This window comes from Molothrus ater, chromosome 23, assembly GCF_012460135.2.
Source record: "Molothrus ater isolate BHLD 08-10-18 breed brown headed cowbird chromosome 23, BPBGC_Mater_1.1, whole genome shotgun sequence".
Classification (NCBI taxonomy): Eukaryota; Metazoa; Chordata; class Aves; order Passeriformes; family Icteridae; genus Molothrus; species Molothrus ater.
In genome coordinates this window covers 4635382-4657125 of record NC_050500.2, presented here as the reverse complement: position 1 = coordinate 4657125, position 21744 = coordinate 4635382, and the positions used below count along the sequence as shown (strand labels likewise).

Below are 21744 nucleotides of genomic sequence, written 5' to 3'. Positions count from 1 at the left end.
GTTTCACTTTGAAATGAACATTAAAAAAAAAAGAACTCTATCAGAAGCTATTATTTTTGGGTTTAAATTTTCTTTGTAATATGTTATTTTTTCCTGTTTTCTGCTTCCTGGCCATACCTGCTGGAATCAATACTCAGTCATCACAGCTGACTACCTTACAATGCTTCAGTTACTCATCATAGGATTTCCTGTGTTACACAGAGAAACTCTGCAATAGTCAACTAACTCCAGGTTAGCAGTGCTGGAAACAGCCTGCAATCACAAGTGAAACGTGTTGTAATGTTTTAGAGAGACTTCACAAGGAAACCAATAACTCATGACAGTCACAGAATTCATTGGCACAACTCCCCTGAGTGCTCCTGCCTTGCATAGTGTTGGGTTTGTCAGCTCCTGCCTCTTCCACTAATAATTAAGGGGAAGTTGATGAGTTTTACACATTCTCAGCCTACAAAGCTATGTGTGAAGCTTTAGAAAATCCACAAAGCAGAGTCTTGGGAAAACCTGCAAAGACCACATTTCTTTGGGTAGGTATCATTATTGTACTTCCCCTTCCCATCATTACTATAACTATTAGAAATATGCTGAAAAATCAAGAGAATGAATTTTAGAATGCATAAATGGAGGCTTGCTGATGAGAAAATGGGAAGCATTTACCCAACTATTGTCAGTTCTGTACTCATCAAGCATTACATTAACCAATTAAACTCCAGCAACACCAAGTTCAATGAATAAAGAATCATTTTGGGAGCTCTGAGTAGCTGTTTTATAACAATAAAGAACCACACAAGGCCCATAGCTCTCATTACAATGTCAAACTCCACCCTGTGTTCATTTTCTCTGGTTTAGTGGAATCTCATCAACTTTAGTTAGTGCAAGGCTGTTCTCATCCACAGGTAAAGACTGTGTGGAAATTGGGGTTTGGGGATGAGTTTGCTGAAAAACAAAAGTATGGCTCTATCAAAACACATCCAACACCCACCATTTAAAGAACTACCTCTCTACTAGATGGATAGAGAAGAAGCCTTTTTGTTTGAGAAGATACAAGGTACTCATTTCATGCAGTGGATTCAAATGAAATAAAAACATTCTTTGGATATTTACCACCTCAAAAACAACTGGGGAAAAAACCCACTGAAAAGCTCACCGACTGTTTTGTAACAACTTGAGAATCTGACACTGACCATGGATTTCCTACCCACCCTGTGGTTACAGGAATGGCTGGCCAGACTGGAAATAGGTGAAATACATGGAATATAAAGCACCAAGCATCTTCACACAATTGTCAACATAAACATCCCCAGAAGGACCAAGCAGCTCTCAGACCATGGGACTTGCTTGATTCTGGAAAAACTTGGACATTGTGTTAACAGGACAAGGAGGACTGGAGGTGCAAACAGCACAGAGCTAGAACATGCCCTAAATTCACATGCTGAGTATACTCCAACAATATCATATATTAAGAGATTAAAACATTAGGATATTATTTTGAAACATTGATTCACCAACATTTCTTTAACAACAGAAAGGCTGGAATGCAGAACTGAAAGATTTTTGTTCAGATTGTCATGACCGTACAACTGCCAGCGCCTAACAACAAAAAGCAAATGAACAAAAAACTCCAAACTGTCCCTTTGTAAATTTATTTTTAAATAAAAAGACAGTAAAGCAATTTTCCTCCTACTCTATCAGGTCCATCAAGGTTTCAAAACAGAGGTGGCATGTGTGAGGTGTTTTGGTTTTGATTAAAGCTGATTAATTACTGACTCATTGAATAGGAGAAGAAATCTTGTGTCAAAACTGTGTCAGCAAGAGCTCATAGAGGTAACAGCAGACAGACATGTGCTCTTTGGTATAAGGCTTTCATAATCTGATCACATGAATAGCAGGTGTTTAATTGCCTTTGGTCACCTTTAAAAGTTTCATTAACTGCCACTGAAGTACTAAGTACCTTTAAAAATTTTTAATTCTTGATTAAAGGTTCTTTAGAAAGAACAGAAATTGCCTCCTCTGAGGATTCAAACATAAGAAATCATCAAGAATGCTGAAAGACAAGATTCAGAGCTGATAACCATGTGAGAATTTATTTCAGGATATTTTGACTGATGGCACAGACATCAGAAATAAGCACTGAGGTAAACTGTGCTGCTCTTACAGGAAGATATGGCAGAACAAAGCCAAATCCCCACAGGCTGTGCTATAACATCACACTACAGGGAAACATTTCTAGAATTACCACAAACAGCACTGGGCTGCCCCAGCTGTGCTGCAGAGCCCTGGGGAGAACACCTGATGAGCTTAGGACAAGCTGAGCACTGGCCATGGGTATCTGGCTTTGGCTTCAATACTCTACAGTCTAACATTTTAACTACTTGTATCCTAAATTTGTGCTCTGTGGAAGGGAAAGGCTCCAAATCAGCCAATCTCAGCCCAGAAAAGACTCTAATGATCTCCCTATTTCACAAACCTTGGCACAAATTTATGACATTGCTTCATCCCACACATCCTTACCTTCACAAGCCAATGTTGTGCAAATCAGCTGTCAGTGTTGCTTTGATTTAAATATTGTGCTAATGAAACTAAAGACTAAATCAGTTTTCAGACTGGAATTCCACTTTAAAAGCCAAGGCACAAAATGTTTGGCAAATGTAAATTTTAAATCACGTAGAAAACGTAATTCTAGTAAGAAGAACACAAGCCAGAAAAATTACTTCACCAAACAACTGCCACCAACTGTTACCAATCCCTCACAATACACATGTATTCATAATGCCTCTACACTGAACTGCAAACAAGAATTACAGTGAATATGAAACTCTGAGGGTTAATTGCTAAAAAGCTTTTACCAGCAGCAACAGTGGCTTCAATCTACAAACATGCCCTCAAGTGTCTGGAGACACCTTTGTGTACATTCAGGTTTGCACTGATTTTAAACACAGAGCAATTATATTCTTATTTAAAGAAAAATAAAGCATGAATGTGTCAGTGCATTCCCCTATGAAACAGAGTTTAATAAAAATGTGGATTTGAGTATTTTTCTTCTCAGAGAAGTGTATATATGCTTTGATGACAAATGCAAGTAGCCCCACATCACTAAAATTTAACACTGACAGGAGAAATGTCCATCCAAAATGAATCCACTACAAACCAAAAATACCATCTTCAAAACAAGGCCCCTCTGAATAATTATTTCTCCTTGTTAGTAGTGAAAAGCTCATAGTATTAATCACTTCCTTATAGTTTGAATCCCACCTTTTGTAAAGGGTATAAAGAAAGCACACAAGTGTTGTGAATAATATCATTAGCAAAAGAAGGGTGGAGAAAATTGCATTACATTGCATTGCAACATTAATAAACATTTAATTTCTGCATATGAACTGAGCACTCAGTCTTCTGTGAGGACACCTTAGATGCACTTGAAAACAGAGCTTAACCCAGTTTTATAGCATTCACTCCTGTTTTGAAGTGAAATGGCATCTGTTTCTACAATTTTAGCAATTATAGGAACGTTTTTTATTTCTCCTGCTTTAATACCAGCACTGTTTTGTGGGGTTGTATTATATGATTTTTTCAAGACAGAACTGCCACCTGGAATTGAGCAACCTCTAAAGCTTCGTTTTTTCCACTCCTTGATGATCACAACCATGGTTGTGGTAAGTTAAATTTCTTAACCTGGGGATTTCACTTTTGCTTAGGTAGGATATTTGGGAGCAGGAGGAAAATGGCTTACTTAAGGGGAAAAAGAAGAAAAAAGCAATTCATGTTCCTGAAGCCTGTAAGCATTGATATATGAATCCAAAACATGGTAAATTAACTCATAAAATTAATATGACTAATCTTAAAAGCTTCTTTAGATTTTTCAGTCAAACTGCAGCCACTTTATGCTGTTTCATATGGAAATATGAAAGGAATACCTAGATGTATCCTGTATTGAACTGCATGTACATAGAATAATGCTGTCTGTTCAGAAACAAGCCAACATTACTCCTCTTCTTCCAAATTCTTTCTTTTCAACAGGGAAAGATTTTGGAGAAGCTGGGGATCTGCAATGATTTAACCATACTGAGAGCAGTGGTCAATGGGATACCTCCATGGAGAGATTCCAAACTGCTTATCAAAGATCTCACAGTAGATGAGGTACCCTTGAGGATTTATCAGCCCAAAAGCCCACCCACTGGCAAAAGAAGAGGAATTCTCTATTTTCATGGAGGCGCTGGCACATTTGGGAGCATTAGTAAGAAATGGGCAAATTTTATTTTTCAAGTCAAATCCAAACCTTTACATTTCTGCCTTCAGGCATGTGTCAGGCAATGTCTGCCCTGTCCTCCCCAGTGTCATCAGTCTTTGCTCAGCACAAACTGGAAAGTATTTGTGGAATGCAAAGTCTTGTGTTAAAGGAGTCCCATGTCTGCCTCCTTTGGGCAAGAGACCTGTGGTCCAGAAATCCCTCACCCTGCTCTCAGCTCTCAGTGAGGGATGCTGCTCTACTAAGACTACCCTGTCTTACATAAAATTTATAATATGGGTCCAAGGAAGGATTTAAATACATTAAAAAAAATAAATCTGTAAATAAATTCCCATTCATGCAAACAAGGAATCCAAATGAAGGAAAATATAAATAATGAAGGAGCAATTTGAGGAAGTTTGATTTTTGTGGTGACATGGCAGAGGATACTTGATTTCTTTTCCAGAAAGGGAGACAACCCTCATCTCAGCAGCTGGGAGTTCAGCTCCCTGAGCTCTGGATCTCCTTCTGAGCTGCTAAGGCTCCGAGTGCCTTCTCTGCAAGCCAAGGCCCCTAACATGGAAATCTGAACTTCATTCTAGGGGTCAGGCAGTGCAATTTGAGGGGCTTGAATCCTTTACTGTTTCAAAGGGTAGGTCTGCACTGTACTGGGCAGACTTGAATTTCCTGGCATCCTTCAGCCCCATGCAGGAATCACAACATAACTGCTGTGCCATGGGTTCTCCTCTGCACAGATCACCTACCCTGCTGTACTCAGGGCACAGGAGCCTGGGGGGAGTGCCAGGCTCATGTCTAGAGCTAGTCTGGGTGGCAGTGAGGATTCCAGGGATGGCAGGCACTCTGTGACCTCAGTGACAGGTGAATTCCTTTCACTGGAAGGAAAAAACACACCACAAGTGGCACAGTGAGTCCTTGTTCACGTGGCACAGCTTGACGTAACAGCCATACCTGGACACAGAGAGTGGGACCTGACCTTTGGCTTCAATTCCTTTTGGTGTTTGATAACAGGAAAACAACATGATGACAAGCTTTCAGAAGGCCTTTGAGAAAATTAGCAGATGCTACACTGAAAAGAATCAGTGGACAGATAACTATGGCTTATCCCTCAAATAGATGTCATACTTCACAAATCCTAGAATTGTTGAATAGTTTGGGTGGAAGGGACCTTAAGTCTCATTCCAAGTCCCCACCATGGGCAGGGACACCTTCCACTATTCCCAGGCTGTTCCAAGCCCTGTCCTACCTGGCCTTGAACATTTCCAGGGATGGGGCAGCCACAGCTGCTCTGGGCATCCTGAGCCAGGGCCTCACCACCCTCACAGGGAAGAATTTCTTCCTAATATCTAATCTAACCCCATTCTTTATCAGTTTCATCAATTTAAGTTTTTTGAGTCAGCAAATACATGAATAAAGGAGACTGAGTTCCTAAAACACACTTTGATTTCCAGAAGAGTCTCCTGAAGAGGCTACACACCCATCACACAAGAGGGAAGGTCTTTAATTTGGATTACAGCTGATTGAAAGACAGAAAAAGATGGGCTATGGGAAGTCTCTGTGAGATTCCCATAAGGAGATCTGTACTGGGAGCAGTGCTAATCAATTTATTCAATTGATTCATTCAAACAGGGTGATGTGGTATTAAATCCTTTGAGGGTCATAAATGGATGGCTGAAAAACTGCAGAATGTCTTTATGACAGCAGAGGATCAGACAATAAAATGACAGGAGAAAAGGCATGTAGAGAAGTCAAACAGATGAACAGAGCATTCTGACCTTATAAATGAAGCAATGGACTCCAAGCAGGAGCAGGAAGGAGCTCTTGGGACTGTGGTAGGAAGTTACCTGAAATTCTTTCCATAGTGCACAGTAGCAGTCAAAAAGCAAACAAAAGGCTAGCAATTATTAGTAGGAAAGGAAAGACAAAACAGGAAACTTTTTTATGCCACTGTAATAAATCCATGGTGTATCTAAATACAGTACAGAGCTTACAGTTCTGTTTCCCACTCCTCAAAAATGATAAAGCAGTACTGGAAAGACTTGGAGAGGCTGCCTAGGTGAGAAAAGTGCTTCTGTGCAGAGAATATGTGAATGAACTATGACTCTTCAGGCTGCAAAAGGTGCATAAGGACAGATACACAAAGTGACTATAAAATCACGAGAAGCAAGAGACGTTAAACAGGGAAGGATTTATCCACCATTTCTTACAGTACAAGAATTCCACCGTGTGGAAGCAGTGAATGCCAGGTACAAAAGGAGCAACTAGAAATGGCTCTTCACACCTTTATAAGCAAGTGAGAGAGCTCCTCCTTGCACAAAGCTGTTATGGTTAAGGTTAAAATCATGGGCTTAACAAGTGGTTTGGGTAATTCACAGAAGAAATGCTAATCAAGGGCATTAGGTATAGAGAACAGCTTCTGTCTCAAAGGAGCACCCTGAGCCTCAGATTCCTGTATGCTCCTTACTCCTGCTTGTCCTCAGCTTACACTCTCCTGAGACACCTTCTGTTGACCACCAAGGGAGATGTGAGACCACATCAGACAGATTTCTGGGTTTCCCCAGTATCACTGTCCTTACATGCTTGTGTGATGCCCTGAGAGCCACTGGCCAACAGAAAATGGACTAATGTGTAAAGACCACATTTCATAACACAAGCTCCTTATCAGTCTCACAGTGCCTTCCACGCAGCACATGTTCAGGGATCTGTATTTTCATTTCAAAAGGATATTTGATTTTCAAATCATCATTTCTGCTGAACTTTCTCTCTAGGAGCGTTTGAAAGAGTATGCCGCTATATGGCCAAAAAATGCAACTCAGTGGTTGTGTCTGTTGGGTAAGTGCTGTTTTGGCATAGAATTATTTATGGGAATACAGCTCTCAGTTGAAACTCTTCTGAAAAATATGCTGAAAATATTTACTGTTTTAGATCTCATCCCTATTTTTCACTTAAACTTTTCATTTAATTTAGGAATGTGCTTATAGGCAAAGTATCCTAAAATAGCTGTAGCATCATTAGTTTGGCCTTCCAATCTACATTTGTTAAACCCAAATATAATCTTTAAAATTAAAAAAAAAAAAGTCTGCATAACTACCACAGCAACTGCAAACAACACAAATTGAATGCTTGTAACCCCACTTTGACCTTTCAGGTACCGTCTGGCTCCTGAACATCCCTACCCAGGGCAATATTTTGACTGTCTCAATGCCACCTTATACTTCATGAGGCATTTAGAAGAGTATCACGTGGATCCTGGTCTCATCATCATCAGTGGAGACAGCTGTGGGGCTAATTTTGCTACAGTTATTTGCCAAATACTGCTGAATGATAGAGATCTGCCAAAAGTGCGTGCTCAGGTCCTGCTTTACCCAGGACTCCAGGGGCTGGATTTCCACTTGCCCTCCTACCAGCAGAACGCTTTTGTCCCCATATTGTCCCGGAAGCTGATCATCTACTTCTGTTTTCGTTACCTTAACAAAAAACCCACATTTTGGAAAGATGTTCTACAAAACTGCCATGTTCCTGATAGTATGAGACAACGGTATAAGAAATGGGTAAGTGCTGACCTTATTCCTGATGAATTTAAGGTTAGGGGCTACATACCACCAAAACCTGCATCATATAAACCTGAAGTCCATGAAGCTATCAAAGAAATTTTAGAACTAACATTTTCCCCACTATTAGCTGAAGATTCCATTATTTGCCAGCTCCCTGAGTCCTTGATTGTGACCTGTGAGTTTGATGTGTTGAGGGATGATGGTCTGTTATACAAGAGGAGACTAGAGGAAAATGGTGTTCCAGTGACCTGGTATCATTGTGAGAATGGCTTCCATGGAATTTTAGCCTTTTTTGGCTATGGGATTTTTTCCTTTTTATCTGGAAATAAGATCATGGACAGTATTGTGAATTATATAAACAGTTTATAGAAGTATTTTTCAGAAGAAAGATGCAAGTCATGCAGTATCTCTATGAATTTATACTTGGCAAGAGATATAAACACCTTTGATTTATGGTTTGGATTCTGACTGCATTTTGTGGTTTCTGATTTCTGCTTCTGTAGTGACTCTCAAACAAATGTTAAGATTATTTGAACTTTCTAGTCCAAATAATAATAATAAATATTCCTGAAAATATTCCTGTAAAAACACACCAGTAAGACCGACATGAAAAAGGCAAGGCATCCTGTTTCACTAAAACTACAGCAATTCCAGTATCCTTGCATGGCTGGCACACACTGAAGGCAAGAGACAAGAATCTCCATGAAGATACAGCCCAGAAATGCTGAAGACAACAACTGAGGACTGCTTTGGCCCTTGTGACAGACAGGAGGTATTGATGGTATCAGGTGGAGAACTCAGCTACTGTGAAGTCTTACAGCAGATACTGAAATTGCAGCCGTGAATTTAATTTCCAGGTTTAGTCTCTACAAAAACTACACTGCTCCAGAAACAGGGAAGTCAAAAGGAAGGCTCCTGTCTGGAGCAGAAATCCTAAACTGGCACTAGCATGAGTTTGATTTTGTTTGGGATCTGAGAAATGATGTTTCATTTTGGAACTTCATTCTCAAACTGCAATCTCTGAACTTCAATGAGTGTGTGGATGTCAGAGAAGTGCAGAGATGAGACTTTTCCATTATCCTTTTCTTCTTTCAAGATTATCTTATGCTCAAGGCTACCTGTTCTGCTGTGTTGAAAAAAATCTGAAAACCATGTAAAGAAGGCAGAGAAGCACAATTTTATCTATATTATCACTGTAATGTTATGGTGATTCTGTGATGCTTTCAACAACACAAAATAAAAACCTGCACTGCAAATATTTCTGTTATAAGAGTGAGAGTTACATTTGCTAAACACATGAGTGAGGGTTACATTTGCTAAACACATACTGACAAATGAACAGAACTGAAACCCCCCTCCTGTGGTGAAAGGAAGAACACAACTCAGACAAGCAGAGACCACAATCCTGCTGCTTTTACCTGGTCACATCTATGATGTGGTCAGTAATTAACCTACCAAACAACTGGATAGAACCACACAACTGTGAAAACACAATACAAACTGAAAATCCACAAACACTGCTGGATGGATGATTTTTTTTTTTCAAATTTGGGCTTTTGCTGATTTTTGAAACAAGATTTCCTTCAACTTCAGAATATTTTATTTATTTTATGATGACCATGTGCCCTATTAAAAACATTCAACTTCACACTAGAGAAACAATATGAAACTAAATTTTTATAAAGTTTTGTAACTAAAATAACACGGTACTTCCCCCCTATCACTTATAATTTGACTTTACAACAACACATAAAAAAAACCCCAAGTCCCCACATTGCTACCTAATAAGTTTAGATTTTTTACCTCTTTTCTTTCCCCATGAATTTGCAATTTAAATGTTCTGACAACCTAGTTGTTTGAAGAGTTGCAGGCTTAGATTCACAATTAATTTATTTGCATCATTTAAAATACACCTCCTCCACATTAGCACAATCCTACTCCTCAGCAAGAACCAGATAAAGCAGTTTGATTCAGAACTCTATTCACTGCTTATCTTAAGTCATTCTCAGCTGTATTTGTTGCACGTAGAGTTACTGAAAGTTACCTGCAACAGGGTCACCTAATTATGAAGCTAAAGTCAACCTGTGGCTCCTGTGGCTTTTTAAAAGCATGTTCTTCTGTTAGAAGAGAGCACAAATACTAAAAAGAACTGAGATTTGGGTAAACACAGAATTTTCTAATGCACCTTTCCAAAGAGCACTGGTGACCACCCCTTTGGCCCTTTTGAGGGACAATCATCACATGCAGGTTCCCACTCCTGAGGAACCTCTTCAGATGGGTGTTTTATAGTGCCACAGACACAAATGTCCTCTGTCCATCTTCCACCTCCAACTAATTTAATACTAATGCTGTTCATTCCTAACACTCTTCTCCCAGCTAAGTACTGGTTTCTTGCAAAAATTCCAAAATGCTGCTGGCATAGATCTACTAACAAATCAAGGACTTTGACCACCTTATCTTTTGTGAGATAACAGGAATGGGGGGGGAAAGAAAGTGGGAGAGGGAAAGATACCTGCTAATGTATTTGTGAAAGGGAGGAGAAAGGTTTTTACTGGAGCAAACAAAGAATCAGGAAGTAACAAGACAAATATATATTGGAAAGTCAAATCAAAGACATCTCAGATCACTGCAGTTCAGCAAAATGGCAATTGTACTCACAGTGCTGGTGTTATTCTTAGCTGGTTTTCTTGCTGCATTTATATTGTTGGTCATAGGGGCAATTAATTTTGATTTTTCCAACTCAGAAATTCCTCCTGGAGTGACTCAGCCTGCAAAGCTCCGAATCATTCATATAATTTTAATATGCACAGCTGTGGTGGTAAGTGAACCTGAGGTGATTTCTGGGGGAAGAACAGAGAACCTGTAGATTTTAAACTTACTACTGTGCTAGCAGCCTGCATGGCATTATGTTCTAGAGAGGAGAGCAGGGCATTGCTGTCATGCTGCATGTTTTATTGAGCTGAGTGGTGCTAAAGAACCTTTTGCCAGAGTTCTGACACTGCACTGCTCTAATCCAGTCCTGCCCAGCTCTACCTGAGGCGGTACCTAAATGCTGCCTTAACACCAGAGTGTGAAAGTCTGACTGTGCTTCTGCCCTGACTCCAGCTGACCTAGAAATCATTGGATTTATAATGTTTATCCATGTTGGATCATTTGTATTTCCAGTCTTGGCTCAGACTATACCAGGTGTCTCTGGCCTGTGCTTTCCAGCTTTTCGTAGACATGGGGATGAGAATTCTGTATTTATTTTGAATGTGAAGTGAAAAGCTGAACATTTCAGAATTGGCTTTGGGAAGGAAAAGTTTCTGTCACACGAGTGACAAAATTAGGTAACATTGCTCAAGAGGAGCTGAAGGAATTCTTCTGCCCAAAGCACATTTATATAACTCCTGCAGCAGCTAAGCAGGATTGTTTAATGGAATGAGGGGCTCTGAGCAGCCCAGCCTCTCCAGGTGAAGCAGCCTGTAAAATGTGTGGGAAGGTAATCAGTCTCCAAGAGCAGCACTCAACATCTGGTGAGCTCTGCTGACAGAGGAGCTCACTGAATCACAGGTATTTCTATGTAATGATAGGTGATGCTCTGATGAGACATGGCATTAGACAGGAGGTAACAGAGGTTGTGCATATATTTACTAAATTCATTTAATAGAATATCTGCAAAGAGATACAAGCTATTTAAAATTTAAAAAGGAAAACAAAGAGGAAAAATTTCTCTGTCATAAATATTCTAGATTATGGTCAACCATAGTAAAGAATTCCAGATATATATATATTCTAATGTTTTGGCTGCACAGAAGTTGTAATTAGAAAGAGATGACATCACTTAAGCAGCTGGAAAAGCCAGTTCTTTTTTAATCATCAATCCACTGCCCACCATAAACCAGCATTGTATGCTGCAATGTAAGCAACACAGGGTGAAAGAAAACAAACAAGTTGAATGTAAAAGTTAAAATATCCTTGGTATTGTTCCATTCCTGCTTGGAAAATAGCAAATACAAAAGAATAGATCATTTTATCATACAACTGGAGACACTAAGACTAGTTTCTGTAAAAAATTAAAATCAATACATTGCAAAATGTCTTAGTTTCTTCAAGAAATCTTTCCTCAAGATCAGGCATGGAGAATATTAATAAAATATCCGGAATCGCTGAAAAAAAAAGGCTTTTTGTAGATAAATATATTGAGAGTTATGACACTACTGACAATCCATGCAAATGTGGCTGGCTAATAAGAAATATTCATAACAGAATCTTGAGTAATATGAACTTGATCCAAATATTCCTAAGGACCAAAGTACTGACTGGCATGGCTGAACAATGCGTTTCAAAACAGAGGATATGCCTTTCATTTATGCAAAGTTATGTTGGAGCACTAGCTCTGATTTGTATTCATTTTCTGGTACCTGGCATGAATATCCCTGTGGCACAGAGAATGAACAGAAGTTCATTCCTACTAAATTTGTCAGGATCTTCTTGTCAGTGCATGGCACACATCAGCGAGACTTAGGAAATGCATCAAAAAGCAATTATCAAACATATTCTTAACTTAGTCAACTCTACTTTGGGCAAGTGTCTGTACCATGAAAATCAGCACCAGAATGATCATCTTTTGCTATGTTTTCACATCATTTGGGGGGGAGGATAGAATAACCAGTGAAAACCAGACTTGCTTTCAATGTTAGGTAAAGGACCTGCTGAGGAAGCAGAGGATCCTATCTCCCCAGTCTGTTAATGTTGCACTGTTTGGGGTTCTGTTCTTCGTTCATGTAACTCTCTCATAATCCCTCCTGATGCTGCTGTAACTTGTTCAGTTTTCTCCTATACCTGTACAATACTCCATTAGTTTATTACTGCCCTAAAAACACATGACTTAGGCACTGTGAGTTCACTGTCCACACAGTTCCTTTCCTTTGGAAAACACAGGGTCTCTTGAGTGAGCTCTCTGTTCTCTTTGCCTTTGAACAGGGAAAGATTTTGGAAAACTTTGGCATCTGCACTCAGGTGAGCTTTGTGCGGTACGTGCAAGGAAGAAAAACTCTGGGGGCAGACCCAAAGCTCTTCATCAAGGATCTGTGGTTTGAGAAAGTGCCTGTAAGGATTTACCAGCCAAAGGCTCCATCTGCCAGCCAAAGGAGAGGAGTTTTATTTTTTCATGGAGGAGGATGGGTATTTGGAAGTCTTGGTAAGATATCTACCAGAAATATTTCACTTAAAGAAATACATACTTCATAAAAAGTAAAGTTGGTTGTTTCTTGATCTGTAGCAGTTGCAAGCTTTGAATATAATCACAGGTTCAATCTCATAATTCTTGCTGCCAGAAGAAGGCATCTGCCATGGATCATATGATTTTTCTTACAGGAAAATGATATAAGGGAAAAAAATACTGAAATAGGAGGATGAGAAGGTATAAAAGAACTTGAGAGTTTTGTAGGAAACAGCAGGGAAAAGTAGAGAGCATTTCCATCTTGCAATTCTTTGATTTCTCCAATAGATAACATCTCTTCTCTGGAGAGAAAATGCACCCCAAACTAAACCCAAACCCCACCAAATCTCTTTCAGAGACCCACGAAGAGCTGTGCCGCTTTATTGCCAGAGAAAGTGAATCTGTGGTTGTATCTGTGGGGTGAGTTTTTGCTCCTGCTGATTCTGAGAGATTATTTCCTACAGTGTAAATATCACCTCCCGTCCCCTCAGTCATAGCAACAATCTTCCTCAGAGAAATGTCTCTGTGGGACTTCTCAAGTATGTGATTTACAACTTCATTTGCTGTTGTTTGGAGACACTGAAAACTCACTTGGGCTGTTTTCACTGTCTGATTACATCACAAATTACAATTTGGGATATCTAGCTGGAAAATGAAGTTTTGAATGAATATTTTCAAATTCCAAATTCAAAACTGATTGTAAAGAGATTGTAAGCTATGTGATCTCCTTAACACTTATTCAAGGAAGGCCTGCTTGATGCTTAGAGAAGCACAGTGTGAATGACAAGCTAATACATTATCAAAATACTGGCATAATAGTTCAGATAACAAGATATGTAACAAAGATACAAACCAGAAGTCTTTTGTGTCCAACCTATTAAAAACTGAAGCAGAAAGTAACTAAATGATTTTCAATAAAACCTACATTTGTTGTTAAAGACCTAAGAGACATCATAAACAGATTATATCATAACAAAATAATCTGCACCACCTAATCTGTTGATGGTAATCCTATGGAGAGGAGACAAGTAAACCCTGCAGAAATCAGGGCGCTCCTGCTTGCAGGAACCAGGACTTTAGCAATCATTTAAAACTCATAATTCCTTCTGTTACACTTGTCTCCGTGTCCCAGGTACCGTTTGGCCCCTGAGCACAAATACCCCGCTGCCTACGAGGACTGTCTGAGCGCCAGCCAGCACTTCCTGCAGCACCTGCAGCACTACGGCGTGGATCCTGCCCGGGTCACTGTCTGTGGGGACAGTGCTGGGGGCAACCTGGCAGCTGCTGTCAGCCAGACCCTGGCAGGCAGGTCAGACCTGCCCAGGCTCCGTGCTCAGATCCTCATCTACCCAGGCCTTCAGGCCCTGGACTTCAATTTACCATCCTACCAGCAGAATCGGGGGGTCCCTCTGCTGTTCCAGGAACGAGCTGCTTTCTACATGTTGCAGTATCTGAATGGAAATGCAACAAAACTGGAAGAGGTCTTGGAAGGTTCCCATTTTCCTCCAGATATTAAATTAAAATATCAAAAGTGGGTGAGTCCAGACAACATCCCTAAGGAATTTAAGGTCAGAGGCTACAAACCACGTGTGCTACTTGACTGCACAACTGAAGTTTTTGAGACAGTGAAGAGATTCTGTGAGCCCACGCTGTGCCCACTGCTGGCTGAAGACACAATCATCCAGCAGCTGCCGGAATCTTTCATCCTGACCTGCGAGTACGACGTGCTGAGGGACGATGGCTTGTTGTACAAGAAGAGGCTGGAGGACAATGGCGTTCGAGTGACCTGGTACCACCTTGAGGATGGATTCCATGGGATCATAAACTCATTTAATAGTGGCTGGTTGTCATTTCCAGCAGGAAAAAGGGGCCTTGACAGCATTGTGAATTTTCTAAGAAGCTTATAGAAACATTTTTCTTTGTTTCTGTAAGAACTGCCAAATTTCTGTGGTCTTTTATGCTTCTAAATTCCATATAAGATGTTCATATAGGACAATTTCTTAATAAGCATTTATGCCAGTGTGATCACCATAAAAGACATTTCAAGAATAGTTTCTTTTAGTGCTGTTTGAAGTAGTCCATGTGCAGTCTGCCTATTTTAATCATCTGTTTGGACTAGACACTTGTCCAGTACAAGTGCTGCTCTCTCAGTACATAGAAAAGATGCAGTAAAATTTTAAGACCAATATCTGGTCTGACCTGGTTTATTCAATTACAGTCAATGATTTCATTCTTCCTAGAAGTGTGTGTTTTGGCAAAGGAGAAAGACACTGACACTACAGTGCTATAATGCACAGCCTGCACTCTCTGCTACATACAGCACCTGAGTTTAAGAGTCCCAGTTTGAAGAAGATGTCTGCTGGCTAGGTAACCAGTATTTTATACTCAAAAAAATGAAGTCACATTAGCTAACTTGCCTTTTAGAAATGCAACTGTTCCCAACAGAAATACTCCATTGACAGCTTTGTTTAAGTTACAATGGGAATTGTAATGGGAAAAATGCTTTAAGTGTTTTCTTATGTTTATCAAACATACATGTATGCTGAAAAACTTGTTCTTGTGCTTGAATAGATTCCTAGAATCACAGAATGGTTTGGGTAGGAAGGAACATTAAAGCTCATCTCATTCCAAAGGGACACCTGGTCTAGCCAAGGCTGCTTCAAGCCTCAAATAATCTAACAACAATATAGGACTGATGCATTCACTTTTGCAGAGCCTGTTACTTACCTTTTGCCCCCCAACCCTCCCTTCTTCCCATTTTCTTTTCTAGAAGTCCCTGTTAAAGGTATGTATTCCAAACCATGTAAAGCATGCCCACGATGCAGGAAGTGAATGTCCTGGCTGCAGATCAGCTGCAAGGGATATTTTAATCTCCACATTCACTGGCTCTCTGTCATAGACTAGAACTTCATTCAGGAATCAGCTGCAGTCTCTGAGCACTCACTGTTATCATCCGCAATCCAAGAATTCCGTATTTAATACCAGACCCTTTATCAGTCCCACAATTACCATAAAGATAAACAGGAAATTAAACACATTGACTCTTCTCCAATGTGATACCTGCTGGCACATTGCAAAACATTTCCAAGGACTTTAAAGTGAGCAACACCTGAGAGATCTCTTGCAACTGGGACTGCTCCAGGCCTTGCTGTTACCTGAAAAAGCCAATTCAAAGATAGGTGTGAAGACACATCACCTCTGGATACATGAAATGGCATTTTTTTATCTAGTGCCAGTGATACTGCTAGTGATTTTTGTTGCTTCATTCATATCAGCAATCATAAGAACAATTCAAACTGAGTATGCCAATTGCAGCATCCCTCCTGGAGTGAACAATCCCGGAAAACTTCGACTTATTGTTGCTGTTTTGATTGTTACATCTACTCTGGTGAGTAACTCTGCTGCAACTTCTGTGAGAAACCTTGTTAGATGTTAATTTCATTCTACGTGAATGAAATTAGTTGTTAGATGTTGTTAGATGTTAATTTCATTCTATGCGTAAATATCAGAATCCTGCCAGCTCTATCAAGGCTTAAACGATGGCTTTTCTCTTCTGGGGGCTGACTTGAGAGGACAGTATTTGGAAAATGATTTCTGTTAGACCTCAGTCAGATTTTCCCTATTATGTAAGGATTAAGTCAACCATTAGAGCCCAAGCTTTATCAGCAGAGCTTCCCTAATTAAATTTAAATATTTATAAAAAGTGAGATTGCTTTGATTTCCACTTTAGCTAAGCACACATGATGTTTTTTAGGCCATTCTTGGGACTTTCCAGCAACATGGGAGGCTGGGTAATGGAAGTACCAGTAATGGGAGACTGGATGCTTTTAAAGGAGACAAAACCAGAAACCCCAGAAACTTTAGAGGGATAAGGGACACTTGGGAGCACTGGCAAGGCCTCCCTCAGCAGGAGCCCCATCACCAATTGCCCATCACTCTCCAGGAGCCCCATCACCAATTCCCTTCACTCTCCAGGAGCTCCTTCACCAATTCCCTTCACTCTCCAGGAGCCCCTTCACCAAACACCCTTCACTCTCCAGGAGCCCCTTCACCAATTCCCTTCACTCTCCAGGAGCCCCGACACCAATTCCCCTCACCAGGTGTCCCTTCAGTGAGTGTCCCTCACCAGCTGCCCCTCACCATTTGCCCCTCACCAGTTGCCACTCTCCAATTGCCCTTCTCCAGGTGCCCCTCACCAGCTGTCCCTCACCAGCTGCTCCTCACACGGTTCTCCCTTTTCCTGGTGCCCCTCACCATTTGCCCCTCAGCATCTGCCCCTCACTATTTGCCCCTCACCATTTGCCCCTCACTATTTGCCCCTCACTATTTGCCCCTCACCATTTGCCCTTCTCCAGCTGCCCCTCACCGGCTGCCCCTCACACTGTTCTCCCTTCTCCTGCTTCCCCCTCCCCGGCTGCCCCCTCAGGGCTGTCCGTGCGCGTTCTCCCCTCATCTCACCCTGGCTATCCTCGCTCTCTCCTAACAGGGCAGGATTTTTGAGAAGATAGAGCTGTGCAGCAGCCTGGCCATCAAGCGCCTCGTGTTCTCCGGGCGGAGGCCGGCCCCGGCCCCGGGGGTGCGGCAGGAGGAGGCGCGGCTCGGGCGGGTGCCCGTGCGGCTGTACCGGCCCCGCGGGCCCTCCGCGCACCCGCGACCGGCCGTGCTGCTGTTCCACGGCGGCGGCTGGATCTGCTGCAGCCTCGGTACGGCCCCAGCCCGGCTCTGCCGCCGGCCCACTGTCCCTGTTAGCCAGGCGGCCATTGCTTTAGTGCACACCGTGCGTTTGTGGCCGACAGAATTCCGGCCTCGACACTGACGCAAAACTTTTTCGCCGGTTTATATACTTTCAGCAAGCAAAGAAATTGATGTCCGTTTGTTCTAAATTACTTAATTCTCTTTCATGAATTGGTATTCTGTCCTCTTTAGTATTTTTTTTGTATTTTCCCTCTGGTAGGGATTTTCCAACATATTTTTTGTTAGCTGCTGCTTCAGCTGGATCTGCTGCAGCCTCGGTACAGCCCGGGCCCAGCTCCGCCGCCTCAGCACCCCGGCACTGTCCCTGTTAGCCAGGCGGGCGTTGCTTTAGCATAAATTACTTAGTTCTCTTTCATGAATTGGTATTCTGTCCTCTTTAGTCTTTTTAGTGTATTTTTCCTCTGGTAGGGATTTTCCAGCATAGTTCTGTTAGCTGCTGCTTCGGCTGGATCTGCTGCAACCTCGGTACGGCCCCGGGCCCGACTCCACTGCCGGCCCACTGTCCCCGTTAGCCAGGCGGGCGTTGCTTTAGCAAAAACTACTTAATTCTCTTTCATGAATTGGTATTCTATCCTCTTTAGTGTTTTTAGTGTATTTTTCCACTGGTAGGGATTTTTTGTTAGCTGGTGCTTCAGCTGGATCTGCTGCAGCCTCGGTACGGCCCCGGCCCCAACTCCACCGCCTCAGCACCCCGGCACTGTCCCTGTCAGCCAGGCGGGCGTTGCTTTAGCATAAATTACTTAATTCTCTTTCATGAATTGGTATTCTATCATTTTAGTCTTTTTAGTGTATTTTTCCACTGGTAGGGATTTTCCAACATACTTTTGTTAGCTGCTGCTTTATGTTCTGGTTTCTATGAAATGGCCTTGTAGTCCATAAATTCTGCCCTTCTTGTATCCAATTTCAACAATACGTACCCTCTCCCAGACCTTGTTCTTTGAAGCATATCAGGGTTAGTTCGGCAAAACTTTCAAAAGCTTCAGTGATTTTCCCAATCAAGTCAACAATGATAGTTTGTATAAAGAAAGTTAGCTACATGCTGCCTAAAAGTGATTTAAGATAGCACACTGCTCATAATTAATATACTGGTTATGATTAATTGAAACAATAATTAAAAATTTATTAGAAAAGTTATATAACCTCCAGCTGCTGGAAGGCTGAACTCTGGCTGGGCTTTCCCATCCAGCGCTGCAAAGGGAGGTGGCAGCAGGGGGAGAGGGGAGAGGGATGAAGGGAACTGGACCATTTGTGGGCAGTAAAGCATCCTTTGATGTGTTTCAGATTCCCATGAAAGGATCTGCCAGTACATTGCTGAGGAAAGCGGCGCGCTGGTGGTGTCTGTGGGGTGAGTTAAGCCAGCTGCCCCAGAGAAGCCTTTTTGCCTCTTGCTACCCCTCAGCACTGCAGGGATGTGCAACTGGTGGGAATGCTCCTCATCAGGACCTGGACACCATGATCCTCATGGGTCCCTTCCAACTCAGCATTTTCTATGATTTTCCCAGGATCCCAGGTGTCCAGACAGAATTGCAATGTGGCTGTTTGTTTTTCATTTCTCTCCCTGCTGCATCAGCTAACAGTGCAGACACAGCCCACAGTAAGGTCCATGTGTATCCCAACATAGATCTGTGCTGGCAGCACACAAAACCAAGGAATGCTTTCCAGAAGAGAGTTCCAATGTGTTGAGAAATGACTAATAAACTGACTCGGAAGGTGACAAACCATTTAAATAGGTGTAATTACTTTGTGAACTTCAAGGAACTTTCTAACAGTGAGAATCAAATGCTAGTAAGTAATAATACTACTAATTAGTACTATCAATACCAGTAATACTGAAAAATATAACTGTCCCAGTTATTTAAATAAAGAAAAAATAATTATAGAAAGGAAATATCCTAAGTAACAGTGAGGTTAAATTGATTAAATTAGTTATTCCACAAACCAGAAGCAGTCTACACTAGAAGAAAAAAATGAAGGTACATCACTTAGTTTGTGGTCAGGGCTGCTCTCGGAATATCCCAACCACACTATGTTGTTGCAGCCCCATCCTATGGCTCTCACTTCTCTGTGATTACTCATTGGACAAATACATGTTTAATAGATAAAAATACCTTCATGAGATTTTTTTTCTGAGGGAAAAATTAGTGCAACACAGGGAGAGCCAGGATGCTATAGAAATTTCGTATTTACACTTACGACATTTCCTTCTGTTACTTTTGAGTGGTGGTGTTCGCAGGGGTCTTAGGATGAGGGAAGAGATGAGAATCTTGACCTTATGTTTCAGAAGGCTGATTTATTATTTTATCACATATATTATATTTTAAAAAATGATATACTAAAACTATACTAAAAGAATAGAAGAAAGGATTTCATCAGAAGGTTTGAAAGGAAAGGAATGGAATGACAATAAAATCTTGTGACTGACCAGAGAGTCTGAGACAGCTGGACTGTGATTGGCCAGTAATTAAAAACAACTACATGAAACCAATCAAAGATGCACCTGTTGCACTTCACAGGAGCAGATAATTATTGTTTACATTTCGTTTCTGAGGCTTCTCAGCTTCTTAGGAGAAAAGATCTTAGCAAAAGGATTTTTCATAAAATATGTCCGTGACACTTTTGCTGTTTCTGTTTGTGTCCCAGGTACCGTTTGGCCCCTGAGCACAAATACCCCGCTGCCTACGAGGACTGTCTGAGCGCCAGCCAGCACTTCCTGCAGCACCTGCAGCACTACGGCGTGGATCCTGCCCGGGTCACTGTCTGTGGGGACAGTGCTGGGGGCAACCTGGCAGCTGCTGTCAGCCAGACCCTGGCAGGCAGGTCAGACCTGCCCAGGCTCCGTGCTCAGATCCTCATCTACCCAGGCCTTCAGGCCCTGGACTTCAATTTACCATCCTACCAGCAGAATCGGGGGGTCCCTCTGCTGTTCCAGGAACGAGCTGTTTACTATTCTTTGCAGTATGTACAAGGGGACACATCAAATCTGGAAGAGGTCTTGGAGGGCTCTCATATTCCCCCAGACATGAGGCTGAAGTATCAGAAGTGGGTGAGTCCAGACATCATCCCTGAGGAATTTAAGGTCAGAGGCTACAAACCACACAAGCCCTCTGAGTTCAAGCCTGGAGTTTTTGAGAAAGTGAAAAGACTCCGTGAGCCCACGCTGTGCCCACTGCTGGCTGAAGACACAATCATCCAGCAGCTGCCAGAATCTTTCATCCTGACCTGCGAGTACGACGTGCTGAGGGACGATGGCTTGTTGTACAAGAAGAGGCTGGAGGACAATGGCGTTCGAGTGACCTGGTACCACCTTGAGGATGGATTCCATGGGATCATAAACCTCTTTGATTATTGTGGTTTGTCATTTCCATCTGGGAAAAGAGGATTGGACAGGGTTGTTGAATTTATAAAAGGCTTGTAAAAAGAACTCTCCCTCTTTATGCTTCTCCCACTAATGACTCTGCTTAGGCTCTCACACTTCAGGTAGTGCTGCTCTGCGAGAATGTGACACCTTTTGATGTGTAAAATACTATTTCTAAGATCCATGAACTTCAAATTAACACAGATCTTTTCCTTGTGAGTCTTCTGACAGTTCAATCTTTAGACAGTACATTTTTTTCTATGTGCTGTGTTTTTTTTTCAAATTGGCATCTGATTGATTCCTTGTCTTTAATTACTAAATTATTTACTTCGATACAAATTATCTATGTGAAATGATTTGGATTAAATGTCGTTCACTACAGCCAGCTTATTTGTGATGTCCTTTTGATAAGCTCCAAAGCATGACTTAATTTATCTAAAAAGTATAAGCTAGGTAGATAGTGAGGGAGGAAAGACTCTGGACAAAGAGGCAGAGATCAAGATCTCAGTGAGGAGATTGAGCAAATATTCCATGGCTGCAAAAGTAGCAGTGCAAGGCCAGAGTTGATGGGGCACACCTAGCTGGAGGCAAGTAAGGGCTGCTCTGATTTTGAAATAATTGTAGCTCTATAAGTCCT

The 21744-nt window shown here is 41.5% G+C and overlaps 3 protein-coding genes across 3 annotated transcripts; all 3 read left to right on the top strand.

The window, feature by feature from the left end:
• Positions 1 to 3467: 3467 nt before the first annotated feature.
• LOC118695091 (arylacetamide deacetylase-like 4) lies at positions 3468 to 8163 on the top strand. Its single transcript, XM_036396485.2, has 4 exons — positions 3468 to 3650; positions 4015 to 4231; positions 7009 to 7072; positions 7389 to 8163. The coding sequence occupies exons 1-4, from the start codon at positions 3468 to 3470 to the stop codon at positions 8161 to 8163; spliced, it is 1239 nt and encodes a 412-aa protein (XP_036252378.2).
• Positions 8164 to 10435: 2272 nt separating this feature from the next.
• Positions 10436 to 14904, top strand: LOC118695090 (arylacetamide deacetylase-like 4). The gene is made up of 4 exons (XM_036396484.1): positions 10436 to 10612; positions 12760 to 12976; positions 13354 to 13417; positions 14130 to 14904. Exons 1-4 carry the CDS (start codon positions 10436 to 10438, stop codon positions 14902 to 14904), a joined length of 1233 nt encoding a protein of 410 aa, XP_036252377.1.
• Positions 14905 to 16208: 1304 nt separating this feature from the next.
• Positions 16209 to 21167, top strand: LOC118694985 (arylacetamide deacetylase-like 4). Its single transcript, XM_036396342.1, has 4 exons — positions 16209 to 16385; positions 17484 to 17700; positions 19034 to 19097; positions 20393 to 21167. The coding sequence occupies exons 1-4, from the start codon at positions 16209 to 16211 to the stop codon at positions 21165 to 21167; spliced, it is 1233 nt and encodes a 410-aa protein (XP_036252235.1).
• The last annotated feature ends 577 nt before the right edge of the window (positions 21168 to 21744 follow it).